Below are 13,701 nucleotides of genomic sequence, written 5' to 3' on the forward strand. Positions count from 1 at the left end.
CTGTTTTTCTTATGACTCATTTGTTATGTTGTATTTTCTTTTAAATTTATCTCAAGATATTTTCTAATTTCTCTTGTGATTTCTTTTTCTGACCCATTGTTGGTTTAAGAGTTTATTATTTAATTTCTACAAATATGTTGACTTTGCTGTTTTCCTTCTGCTGTTGGTTATCAGTTTCATTCCATTGTGATCAGAAAAGATATTTTGTATTATTTTAATCTTTTAAAATGTTTTAAGGCTTGTTTTGTGGCCTAACATATGGTCTCTTCTGGAGAATGTTCCATGTGCACTTGAGGAAAATGTGCACTCTGCTGCTAGTGGGTGGAGTGTCTGTACATGTCTGTTAGGTCCAATTGGTCTATAGTGTTGTTCAGTTTTTTGATCTTCTGTCTCATTGTTCCATCCATTCTTGAAAGTGGAGCATTGACATCTCCTGCTGTAATTATACAGGTGTCTGTTTTGCCCTTCAATTCTGTCTGCGTTTGTTTGTTTACTTTGGAGCTCTGATGTTTGGTACATTTATGTTTATGATTATTATGTCCTTATTGATGAACTGACCATTTTATCATATGTAATGTCCTTCTTTGGCTCTCATAACAGTTTCTGACTTACAGTCTATTTGTTCTGATATTTGTTTAACCACATCTGTCCTCTTTTAGTTATCATCTACACAGAACATCTTTTGCCATCCTTTCACTGTCAACCTGTATGCATCCTCAGATTTAAAGTGAGTCTCTTATAGACAGTGTATATTTGGACAGAATAACTTTTATCTTAAATGCATGAAATAAAATTCATAGAATTACAAAGAAAGCCAATTATATTTAAATACAGTTATCAATTTTTTTAAAAACATATTTGACATTTGGTAATATAGACAGTTCTTCATGAATTTATAAGATATCCAGATATGGTGGTGGTAGTTATTACCACTGTAATTTTTGAGGTAGTGAGGAATATAAATGGTATTTTAAAACATATGTGACAGCTGTACTGTGATAACCAACAACCCTGGATATCCCCTGCATCTATACTTTATTAAAATGGTAAATTCCAATTAAAAACTCATTCCCCCACTACCTCCCCCACTGGAGTTTCATGGGTCCCAGATTAAGAACTCTGATTTCTTAGAAGGCTACCCAGTTGTAAGGACAGATGATCACAGTGTTTTAAAGTGAAAGAAGTAGGAGATGAAACAACATGATTTTATTTATGTAAAAAAATATAGACAGAGACATGAAAGAGTAGACTGAATGCTAGCAGTGATTTAATTTTCTTCTTTATGCAGGTCTGTATTTTAGGTGCTTGGTTCAATGTTCCCAGAAGCCCTATTCTTCCTGTTTCATAACACACTTATTATTTATCTGTTCCACACTTGCTTTCTCACCAGCCAGGGGGCCATGTGGGCAGTCTGCTTCACTCTTGAGCGTGGTGGGAGGCATTCACTCATGGCAAAGGCTCTGGACCTTCCTCTAGTTAAGCCTGGAATATATGACTTTACAATTCATTTATGCTTCATCCATCCATTTATGCAAACATTCACCACTGGCTTGGTGATTCCTGAGATGTGAGTGAGCATGGAACGCTTGCCAGGCAGAACTGAGATGCTGAAGGTGCACGGATTCTTAGGGCGGCCTTTGCCCTTGGGGAAGTCGCAGCCTTTTCAGTGGAGACAAGTGTAGCTGTGGACCCCTGCATTGCCATTCATTCCCTAATCATCGCCTCACCCTCCTCAGAAAGATCGAACAGCATCACCATGTAGAACTCAGTCATGGTGGTGCAACTTGCTCTGGCCGGTGAAGTGAGAGCAGCATTTATGTGCGTCACTTCCTGACTGGCTTGAAGGTGTGAGCGTTGGCAGCACTGTTTTGTCTGCACATGATCATGGGCACAAGAGGCTGCTCTGTCAGCCGAGTCTCTGAGAGAAGGCAACTGGGAGCAGAGCCCAGCTGACCCAGGGTTGATGTGTAGATAAAGTGATGAACATGACATGAAGATGTCAGGTCTTTGGTACCACAGAAGAACCTAGTCCATCCTGACAGTACTGCACCAGTTAAGCAGATCTACCTTGTACCAAAGGCAAAAATTTCTGAGTCCTGGAACTAAAAATACCACTTATTTTTCTTGTTCTTGACCTGCCTTTCTGATACAACTGCCTGATACATTTAAACACACAAACTCCTTTTATTAAGGTGTCGGTATCACTCAGATATCTAACTCAATTGTTACAACGTTTTGAATTTTATACATTCTATGCTCCTCTCAGTTAACATTACTGTTACAGGAGGTGTGAGTGCTTAGCATCAAACAATGGTTACTCTAAACTCTCATTTGGAAAACCTGGATTTGGAAAGCTATTTCCTCTTGGTCACACTTCTAAGTAAGTGTTGATTCAAGGACAGAAATACAGGGCAAAGCTAACCTATAATCACAACTAAACAGCACTAAAGGCAGCTAAGCATGCGCCCCACCACTGAGCTATACTCACCCCCTGGGGTTAGTACTCTTATAAAAGACCCCAAAGAGCTCCTTGCCCCTTCCAGTAAGAGAGGAGACAGGGGGGAGATGCACTCTATGAATTAGGAAGTGGGTCCTCATCAGACACAAATCTGCTGGGACGAGACCGTGCACTTCCAGCCTCCAGTCACCAAAGACTCAATGTCACCTGCACACCCATGACTTCTAAGTTTCAGCCTCCAGCCCCGACTGCTCCTCAGCTCTGGATAGTTCTCCATGGAAGCGAAGGGGACCCGGAATGGGTCCCCCCCCCATGCTGGGGCACATGTGGCTTCCTACAGCCCCCTGCCCAGTCCCACAGCCTCTCCCTGCTTTCCACAGAGGTTGGTCCTTAATAAGCATCTTGCACCCCAAACTCCAGCTCAGCTTTGCCTCCAGACAGGAAAACTTGCCCCACTCTCCCTCACCCATCCTCTTCATCCGGATCACCTTACTGTCTCCTTTCCAGCCCACTTCTCTGGCCTTCCTTCAAGATCCTATCAGTTTTTTTAACTTGTACTGTTATTTACTAAGTTTATCAACTCCCCACAGCCACCCCACGTCCCTGCCAAGGTGTCCACATAAAATGCAAACGTGGCTGAGTCACCCTTCTCAAGCCGCTGTAGACCTGCTGGTGTGTCTCAGGGAAGGCTTCCAGCGCTCCCCACCAACCCAGCCAGCCTACACAGGATTCTGGGAATCGTGAGCCCTCTCAAGCTGCTCTCCCACAGCGTCTCCTCCTGGGGCCTCCCCGCCTCAGCCTACCCGGAAGATCCCAGCCACCCCTCAGAGCGCTGCTCGGGGCCACCTCCCCACTGAAGTCATCCCTGACACCCTTAGGCCAGGCTCAGCATGGTCCCCTCGTGGTCGATTTTGAATCTCTCACACCTGGAAATATTCGCACAGCCTGCTGCTTCATAATAGTCACTTTAAACTTTCTGCCTCTCTTGGTAGGATGAAACCCTCTGTGGGGCAAAGCCACACTCCCCAGGGCCCAGCTTACCGCCCAGAACAGTGTGTCTGGACAGCCTCTAGGAGCAGAAGAAAGCAAGGGGGGGCATTCTCCTCTAGAGACTCCGGAAGGAATGGGTCCTGCCCACATCCCTGTGTGAGCCGTTTTGGACGTCTGACTTCCGGCACAGGGAGATGACAAATTTACGCCGTTTTAAAACACCCGTTTTGTGGTTATGACAGTAATAGAAAATCAATACACTTTTAAAAAAATTGGAGTACAGTCAGTTACAGTGTGTCAGTTCCTGGTGTACAGCATGATGTCCCAGCCATGCATATACATATATATTCATTTTTATATTCTTTTTCATTAAAGGTTCTTATGAGACATTGAATATAGTTTCCTGTGCTGCACAGAAGAAATTTATTTTTTATCTGTTTTTATACATAGTGGTTAACATTTGCAAATCTCAAACTCCCAAATGTACCCCTTCCCACCCCCTTCCCCCTGGTAACCCAATACCCTTTTAAATTAATAGATTTAAAAGGAAAAACGGAAATATTCCGGACAGGCCCCGGGATGCCTGGCTTTCTTGAGACTTCACAATGGTTTCCTTTTTTCTGTTTTGGTTTGTGCCACCAGACTCTGAACACTTCATCTACGATCCATTGTTGTGCTGTCACAGGCTGATACACTTGATACTTGGGCATTTGGAATAATGTCTAAAATAAGCAGTAACAGCCCCCGTTGGGGGCCCGCAGGGCTGTCCTGGGTGGGAGGGACGCGGGCTTCTTGGCTGGGCTCGCAGCTTCTATTCTGGTGCTGAGAAGCCTTTGGGATTGCCTTTCTGCTTTTTTCCCCCCATCTTCCAAAATTCGGATACCATCTTCCTGATAAGTGAGGTGTTACTGCACTATTATATTCTTAAAATATTAACCACCTTCTTAGGTGATCAATCGTCTTCCATGTGGCAAATCTATAGTGCAGTTTGTCTTTAAAAATGGCCAATTTCCCTCCACTTGCCTCATCATAACAAAAGAAATTGAAGTCTGCTTTTGGCTAAAGGGTTAACTGTGTAGCTTTGGTGTTTTTTTTTTTTTTTTCCCCTCTCCTTGGAGACTCACAACGTGCGCGCGCGTTCTGTACTCCTTTCACAAAAAGAATCAAGGGCGAGGAGCCTGGGTTTTGAATGTGCAGTCGCTGTACATTCATGATAAACGCTGAAAAGAATGGCACATTCATGGCTGCTCCGTGTTGTAAATGAATGGCTGAATGGAAGCCTCAGGGCGCAGCTCACCTCCGAGAGGGCAGTCCTGTTCACACGCGTCCCTGACCCACGGTTCTCGAGTTTCCTGGAGAAACTAGCGTTTCCTGTCTTTGCAGCAGCGCCCCCCCCCCCCCCCGCCCCCCGTCTTTGTAGCCAGGCTGAGTTTTTTGTTTTTTTCCCACACTGCCGCTGGATGAAAGGGCCCGCCTCTGATTGGGGAAGCCTCCACTGCGGAGCCGGCTCCCGCTGAATGAGTCACCGCGGCGGCCGCTCATTGGCGGAGGCCGCGGAGCCGGGGGCGCGCCTGGCGCCGGCCGCAGGGCCCGGCTTCATTCACAGAAACGCGGGCTCGCTCGCTGGCCCTTTCATTCACACAAACAGCGTTCCATTCACAGTCTGCTGTTTTTGTCCGCCTCTAATGAAGACCACGGGCTGGGGATGGCGGGGCCTCTCTGCTCTGGGTCTGGGGGGACCTCGATAACCCTCCCGCTCGTCTCTGGGGTGTGCATTTGCTGTTGCTGTGCAGGCAGGCGGAAGGGAAGAAATGAGGGCCAGGCGGCCGCTCCGCGAGGCCTGCGGCCCTGGCAGCGGGGCCGCCGCTCCTCCGCGCTCCTGGCCCCGCGGCTGGCCTCACCTGGCCGGCCATGGGTGCCTCCCCTTGCACCCTGTTCCTTGAAGCCCTTCAAGGCTCGGTGCCTCCTCTATCACATGTCTAGTCGTGGGTGTGAGAAGACTCAGGGTGACCTGAAAACGTGCTAGAGGTAAATTGATTTTTCTGCACAGAAGTAGCCGGGAAACTTGGACAGGGAGCGTGTGACCGTGTGGGGCAGCATCTTGCACGAGGAAGGCCAGCAGAGAGGCCCTGGGCACAGGGGTCAGTGGGCCTGGGTCTCTGGAGGCGCCCTGAGGCTCTGGGGGAGGGGGGCCATGCTCTCTGTTCCGCTCACTGGCAGGAATGAGGCCTGCGCGTTCGCTTGCAGCCCGGGTTTGGAAAACCAGGCATTTGTCTGCGGATCTGATGTGTAACGAGGGCAGCTGCATTTTTTTTTTCTTCCTGACTTCAGGGTTGCAAGCAGCGACTGAAGGGATGTGGAAATGTATTTGTAGCGTTTCTTAGGCATCTTTCCAGACCTTGAGCACATTCAGTTGGAATAAAGCTTCAAGCACAGCCCCCTTTTTGGAATGGATTTCTGGAGCCTGCTGCTATTCATCAAAGAAGCACTCTTCTTTTTTGGAAGTAGGTTTTCAACTTAACCCTGGCCGAGAAGGACTGCTGTAAATCGGCAGGGAAGACACCCTGACTGGCTCTTGGGCAGAGGTTCACATGCAGATTTTTTTTTTTTTTTTTTTTTTTTTGGAGGGACTGCATTGCCACAAAGACACTTGTCATGGCTGCTCTGTTGATTGGACAATAAAAAGAAAAACCCTGGAAATTGTTTTTTTATGTTCACCTGGGAATGAATATTACTTTTTTTTTTTTTTGAGATTTAACAATTACTGCTGCTTTCCAAATCAGAATTCATGAGGATCCGCTGAAAATCTTATTCTTAAAAAGCCTTCGTCACATTTTAACGCAGCGCCGTCAGACACTTTTACAGGCTCACACAGATGGGCTGAGCAGGGAAGAGAAAAACCCCAGCACAGAATAATGGGCTTCAGAAAGTTCATCTGATCTTCCGAAGGGACTTGACTTACCTCTGGCACAAACGCTGGGAGGGGTCGGGGGGTGGGGGGCTGAAGAAACAAAGGTTGGAAGGAAATATCTGGGAAGGTAGGAGAAAGGGATTTGAGAATTGATTGGCTCGAGTGTGCTGTCAGTGGGTGTATGTGGTTTTTTTCTTCTTCTTTTTTTTTTTTTTTTCGCTACAGGAAGTGATTTGCAGTGCTCACCGCGCCTTTGTTGAGAAGGGTCTCCTCGCAGAGTGAGTCACGCTTTTGCTGTGAGCAGCCCCGAGCAGCTGGGCGCTCCTCAGAGGGAACTATGACTTTTGCGAAGCAAACGCGCCGCCCTCCGCAGCCGAGCCCGGGGCCGGAGCCGCGCGGCCGCGGCCGTGCGGGCTGTTAGCGGTGGGAGGCCGGCGCCGCCGCCCGCGCCACCCCCCACCCCCGCCCCCCACCCCCCCGCCGGCTGTCCCGGCCACTCCGTCCCGCCCGGGGGACCGCGGCTCGCTTGCTATGCGCGGCAGCCCGCGCCGGGGGCTGGCACCTGCAGCGCCCGGGCGGATGCGGCGAGCCCACGGAGGGGCATGCTTCCACGCACCAAGTACAACCGCTTCAGGAATGACTCGGTGACATCGGTCGATGACCTTCTGCACAACCTGTCGGTGAGCGGCGGCGGCAAGGTCTCGGCGGCGCGCGCGGCCCCGGCGGCGGCCCCCTACCTGGTGTCCGGAGACGCGCTGCGCAGGGCGCCCGAAGATGGGCCGGGCAGCCTGGGCCACCTGCTCCACAAGGTGTCCCACCTGAAACTCTCCAGCTCGGGCCTCCGCGGCCTGTCGGCGGCCAGGGAGCGGGCGGGCGCGCGGCTCTCGGGCAGCTGCAGCGCGCCCAGCCTGGCCGCCCCGGACGGCAGCGCGCCCCGCGCCCCGGCCATGCGCGCCGCCCGCCAGGGCCGCCCCGGCGACGAGCCGCCGCCCTGCGCCCCGCACGCCAGCGACCAGGTGCTGGGGGCCGGAGTCACCTACGTCGTCAAGGTGGGTGCAGAGCGCGGGCCGCCGGGTGGGGAAGCCCGGGCGCCGGGGCGTCCGCCACGGCGGGTGCCCTGGGGGCCGGGAGGTGCGCGCTCCTTCGCCGTCCGCTCGCCTGGCAGCGGGGACCGGGCGCAGCCGACGCGCCCGTTGCGCATCCATTGGGATGAGGTCTGAAGCCGGTGACCTCACTCTGTCCTGGTTTCCCTGGGCCCCGCTCCTCGGGCATGCCTTAGCCACCCCGCTGGGCCGTGTGTCCGGCCGGCACCCCTCCCGGCATGGGCCCCCGGCCCTGGGAACTGGGCATCAGGCCCACCTAGGAGGCCGTGAGCACACTTACAGGAACGGGGCAGCCCCTGCGGCGAGAAAAGCAGGTGGTGGCACCACTTCTGCTGCGTTTGCCCCAGGTGGCAGGGTAGGTGGGTTCATTTCTGCCACGGCAAGAATCCCCAGCTCCTTGCGGGGCAGGCCAAATGCTGCCTTGCTTTATACCAGACCGGTTCTAACTTCTTACCCAAAGGGAAGGCTTCCTTTGGTGTCTGCCTGTCATGCCTCACTGTGTTGGTTTACAGCAGCAGAGGAGAACCGGGGACTGTTTCTCCCCGAGGACTGGAGGCTTCCATTTAAATAGGCTAAAGGGAGCTGAGCCGCCGTTCCTGCAACACAAAGAAACAGTCACGCCCGATGTAGTCCACAAAATTCTTCCCTTATGCAAGGACGCTGTGATATTTAAAGAACACACACTCGGCCCTGTTCGCTTGGCATGCCCCACGCTTCTGATGTCCTGCCCGCCAGGCAGCAGAGAGCCACCACAGGGCTCTCCAGACACCCTCCAGACGGCAGGAAGGGGTCAAAACCACGCCGTTTCAGTCTGGTCACTCCGAGGCACGACTTTTTGTTTAGAAAGAAGTGAGACACAGACTGTGTCTCCACGGAGTTGTCAGTCACAGCCAGAAACCTGCAGGCTACCCCGCCGGGACACCCTGGCTGCAGATCCCGCTGAAAAATTCTACAGACTGTATCCTCAGGTAAAATGCTGTCTCTTGGCTATTTTGAACCAAATACGAAAGGAAACGGTTAACTTTGTGGATTATCTTTAACCATCTAAAAAGTACCGACAAAGGAAGGCAATCGTCAGCATTGAAAATGGGGCCTTTTCTCCTTTTTGAGGCTCCCTTTTAATTTAACCTTCATCTTAACTTCTAGAGATGCATTAATATATTTTACAAAAAGGCTGCAGATCAGCATAAGTTATGCACAGCTGGTTGAGTCTGTTATAAAAGGAAAAGAACATTCTTCTTGCATGCTTTCTTTCAATTATATAACCAGGAGCCAAAAGCAAAAAGAAAAACCCAAACCAAACCAAACCCCTGACAACTCTGAGGTTAAGGAGCGATGCCAGAGCCATCACTTGTGGCAGGTTAGTGCAATATTTCTCTAAGGGGGAGGGGAAAAAAAAAACACCCTATGTTTAAAATCGACAGATATTGGCAAAGCTTTTTCTACCTGTCATGTTGAACATAGAGGGTCATTTTCAAATGGAGGGAGAATTTTCAAACTTATGCCTTTAAAGTTTTCCTTTAAAAAAAAATCATTCACTTTGCTTAGGGCTTTAGACTTGATTTTTGAAGGATGGAGGCTGACATCCAGTTCTAAATGTCAGTAGTGGCTGAGGAATGACGAGCAGCTAAAACTAGTCTGCTCTGCCTGGCCATTCGGTGGTGGCTTCCCTGGCGTCAGCACTGAAACAGGGGAAAGGCTGGGTCTGCCCAGAACCTTCTGGGTTTGGGGTAAAGGGCCATAGTGACCTAGCGGTGGGGAGGGGGTACATAGCATGGCTAGAACAGAAGCAGCTCTCTTCCCTGGAGAAGTTTGAAATCACACAGCAAAGGAGACCAGACACTGGAGGACAATTTCTTCTGCGCACGTTTGATTCACATGATCACGTGGCCCTCTGTTGGTGCGCATCTCTGAGTTGTCCTTGTTGAGTTTAGAACCAGGAACTTATTTTCCTGAAAAAAAATCACAAAACTGAAAAAAAAAAAAAGCCTTCATTTGGTATTGTTTGCTGATTTGTGAATAGTTTTACTGGAATCCTTGCTCTAAAAGATCTCTGGTAGATAGAAGGGGGTGTTCTTTACAACATCAGCTGCAAAATCTAAACGCTCAGGGTTTGGGAAAGAACGTATTCTCTTTGATTTAAATTTATTTCTAAATTAAGGAAAACCCCCACATGTTTCCCAGTTTCCTGGAAGATTCATCTACTGTTTAGTTGTAGATTTCCTATGCTTCACAGAAATATCTACCTGCAGACAATATTAGGCTGTTGCACACAGATTTATTATTCAGAAAGATTTCAATCTAATCTACTTACGTGAAAGTGGAAATTGTAAAACGCAGATGTCTGGTCGGTTTTGACCAATTAGGAAACATCAAACTAAATAGCAGGTTGTTATATTAATTAATGAATTTAATTAATTTTAATTCAAAATTTAAAAATAGAAGCAGTTCCTGAGCAACAGTAGAATTGCAGGCTCAGAGCCTGTTGAATTTGTCTTTCCTGCCATCACTTGAGTCTGCTGTTCATAACAGTATGAGGTTATGCACACGGGGAAGGGTCCAGGCGCCTCCAGGTTTGTGTGGATTTACATCAGGAGACCCCCATTGGCAGCACCCTGTACCTGCCAAAGTATGCTGGCACTGGGTTTTTTCTTTGGGTGACACGAAAGGGAAGGAATGAGAAAATATGCCCTTGATAGACAGAAAAGGAAAATCATAGCAAGCAAAGAGCAACGAATACTTTCATTACAATTCTATTTTAGGATGATTTATGATCTTGACTTGAGAGGCCGATAGAAACACAGACAAGCATTGATTTTGCTGCTGTCCACCCCCAAGCTGGCGAGTGCCCGTCTTTAGCAGGTTCCAAGGGCAACAATGGGGGGCTCCACCTGCAGATCCGCAGAGCACAGAGTTCGGGGAGGAAAGAGAGACATGAGAAGTTGAGTCAGTTCTTACAGAACAGGGGTCAGTTCTTACAGACGGCCGCTGGCTGGGGTGCGAGAGTCATCTGCAGACAAGCGCAGCCTTGAGGTTCAGCCTCGACTCCGCCAGATGGGAGGCCACACTGTGTGGGCTGTGCCTGGGTTAGCCGTCGGCCCTGGGAGGGGGGCCCTAGAACAAGGGCTCACGTCACAGACTCCAAACGGTGAGAAGTGGCCACGTTTAGGACTGACCCGAGCACCCACGGCAAGAGTCAGGAGGGCCAGGGAAGAAGCAGCGGCCTCCCCGACCACCACCACACAGCGACAGGTGCTGCCGTGACGGCCTCAGACCGGGCGGGTTTGGGTCTGCAAAGAGCGTCACTCCTCTGCTGGCGACGGCTCTCTGGTGTAAGCTAGTCACAGAGTTTAAAAATCAGAGAACCACTGAATCATCTCCTGGTGCGCCGGAGGGGGTGGGCTTGCTTTTGGAATTCAGCCTTGTTCCTGCAAGAGCTCTTTAAAAATTATTTTGTTTCTCCCATTGTGAATCTGGTGAGACTGAGGGTGATATAAATTATTCATTTTATTTATAAATGTTCTGTTGCTCTTTATAGGCAGTCCTTACTCACCGCACAGACTCTGAAATGTAGTCTTCGTTTTTTTTTAGGGCAGTGTGGTATGACCAAACATACGTGCTCCCTTCATCTTTTATTTTTTACTTTTTAGGGGGGAGGTGATTAGGTTTATTCATTCATTTTAGTGGAGGGACTGGGGACTGCACCCAGGACCTCGTGCACGCTAGGCAGGCACTCTGCCCCTGAGCTGTGCCCTCCTCCCTAAAATGTATTCTTAATTGCTTTTCTTTTTTCTTTAAAAGCATTTTAAATCTTTTTTTTTAGCAAAGATATCTAAAATCTTTTTTTTTCTCGCGCTGTATTCTTTTCATAAATGCGAGTAAAGCTCGTATTAAAGAACCAGCAATGGAGTCGTTTCAGGTGCAGCCATGATGCGTTATTACCGTGGGGTTGGCTGACTGAATTTTGTTTTAATTCTAGATTAGAAAGTTGTTCCTTGATGTAGAATACAGCTTTACAAGTTGACTTTTTTCTTAAAATTGTTGAAAAATCTCATAAATGGGTGGCTTACATGTAAATGTTGCCCAAATGGTTTGAAAAACAGCAAACGTCTTTTGAGGCTAGTAGACAAAATTATTAATTTGATCTGGAAAGTGTGTCATCTCTCTTTTCATGTGACACGAGTAGAGCAGATGCATTACATGTGTGTGCACACACACACCACATCACACACACGCACATAGATACCCACCGCCCCCACACCACACCCCTCATTCCATACATGCAAACGTCCACACCCCACACCCACTCCACACACACACACCACATATAAACCACGCATACACACACCCCCCACACCCACTCCACACATACCCACAACACATATACACCATGCATACACCCCCCACCACACACACGTACACACACAACACATAATCACACATACACCCCCCACCACACACACGTACATACCCGACTCCCCCCACATGTATATGCACACACACCACACATACACACACATGCTTTTTGCTGACTTTGGACAGAATCGTTAGAAAGCAGTTAATGTCCTATTTGCAGAAATCCCTGATTATTTCATTCATTGCTTTTATGTTCATGGTTAAGAGAAGATAATTCTGCAAGGTCAGATTTTGATGAGACGTTAATCTTATAAAGAGCAGGCTTCTTGCTTCTCTCCCTCCCCACTCTGCGGTATCTGTGAATGTATGTCATGTTTTGGGGAAATACATGATAAATATCACTTAAGCAAAGTTGTGGCGATGGAAAATCTGGTAGCAAGCGTGTAAAACGGATGACAGGGTGGCTTCCCAGCCGACAGGCTCCTCCTGAAGGGTGTGTGAAGCTGGAGCCCCTCACTTAGTTGGGGTGTCCTGGGCAGGGACCCCCGGACCCCCGTCCCACTTGGCCCAAGAGGCGTGTGGGGCTCCAGAGGGCAGCCCGCCCCCTGGACCTTTCTCGCCACAATCCCACCCCTGCGGGGAGCGCGGGGAACGCGCGTTGCCCGGGAGCAGCTGTGGAGACTGGAGGGCGGAGGCCGGGTCCTCCCTTTATCACCGGGCTTCTGGAAACCCCACGAAGCCAAGGCTTCCTGAGGAAAAGTGTTCAAGGAGTTCGTGGTTATGACGCTGCTGACTTCAGCCTTGGCGCCCTCCTGGTGTGTCTTCTGAAACGCACTGATTTCCTAACGTGAAAGCCCCTCAGAAGGGCCTTCCTCACGCCCGTCTGCTGAATGCACAGAAAGAGCAACAGAGCTTTTATTCAAATTTTAAGAATTTCAACTTGTACGAACCCTGCAACGTCGGCGGAACTTGGCCTTCACCCAGCCTCGCACCAGCAGGGCTCTCTGCCGGGATCCTTCTGGCAAACTGTGTTTTACCAAATTCCGTTAAATAGCATTGATGGGCCGTCTAGAGGGACCGACAGACCAGGTTCCACCTCATGGCTTTTTGCTTTTCAAATGTTCAAATTTACGAATACCATTTGTCCGGATAGAAACCTTGTGTTTAAAAAATTTTCTTGAAAAACCGCAACACAGTTCCAGCTCTTTTGATGGAAAACTGGTCCCTAACCTCGTTTTCAGCACAAACACTGTATAATCGGGGCTCCTATGCTTTCCCCCAAAGAGGGAGGAACCGCAATTTTACCTCTTGGGATAAAACAGTGAAAACATGACTGTTCTGAGTGTTTTTCGTGTGGAAGAGCCAGCTCCCCGCACAGCACCTCAGCCTTTTTTGGAGATGGATGCAGTGTGTGCACACGGTTCGGTCCTTCTGGGACCGCTGGGCTGCACCACGTCGGGTCCTGAAGGGCCCCTGACCGCCTAGCCCTTGGCATGTCCCTCTCACTTCCTTCCCCTCTGGGCCTCAGTTTGGACCCTCCCATCTTCCCGAGCAGAGGGCTGTTCAAGCACAAGTCCCTATAGTCTGCTCATCCGAAGAGGAGGAGCCTTGCCCCCAGGTGTCCTGCCTGCCCTGAAACCCAGGGTCGGGGAGGGCGTGTGGGGAACAGATGTTTGTCCCCGAACACTGAGTTACTTCTAGAAGGTGGGAATGGTGAGTGGGACAGGCAGAGAAAGGCAGCCTCCAGAGGCTGGGACTCGTCCTGGGGCCCCCAGAGAAACATGATCACGGACTCTAACTGTGGACACTGACTGGCCACCTCATGCTCACAGCCCTGTGGCCCTGTGATGTCAGTTACCTGTTCTTTTGTAAACCTTCCTTTA

At 49.6% G+C, this 13,701-nt stretch overlaps 1 protein-coding gene across 1 annotated transcript in view; it reads left to right on the top strand.

The window, feature by feature from the left end:
- Positions 1-6,580: 6,580 nt before the first annotated feature.
- The window catches only part of SHC3 (SHC adaptor protein 3), a 134,456-nt gene continuing 127,335 nt past the window's right edge, over positions 6,581-13,701 (top strand). Inside the window, exon 1 of the mRNA XM_074355512.1 lies at positions 6,581-7,408. Within this exon, the coding sequence (XP_074211613.1) occupies positions 6,962-7,408 (447 nt within the window). The 5' untranslated portion in view covers positions 6,581-6,961. The remainder of the gene's footprint in view (positions 7,409-13,701) is intronic.

Source organism: Camelus bactrianus, chromosome 31 (assembly GCF_048773025.1).
Source record: "Camelus bactrianus isolate YW-2024 breed Bactrian camel chromosome 31, ASM4877302v1, whole genome shotgun sequence".
NCBI lineage: Eukaryota > Metazoa > Chordata > Mammalia > Artiodactyla > Camelidae > Camelus > Camelus bactrianus.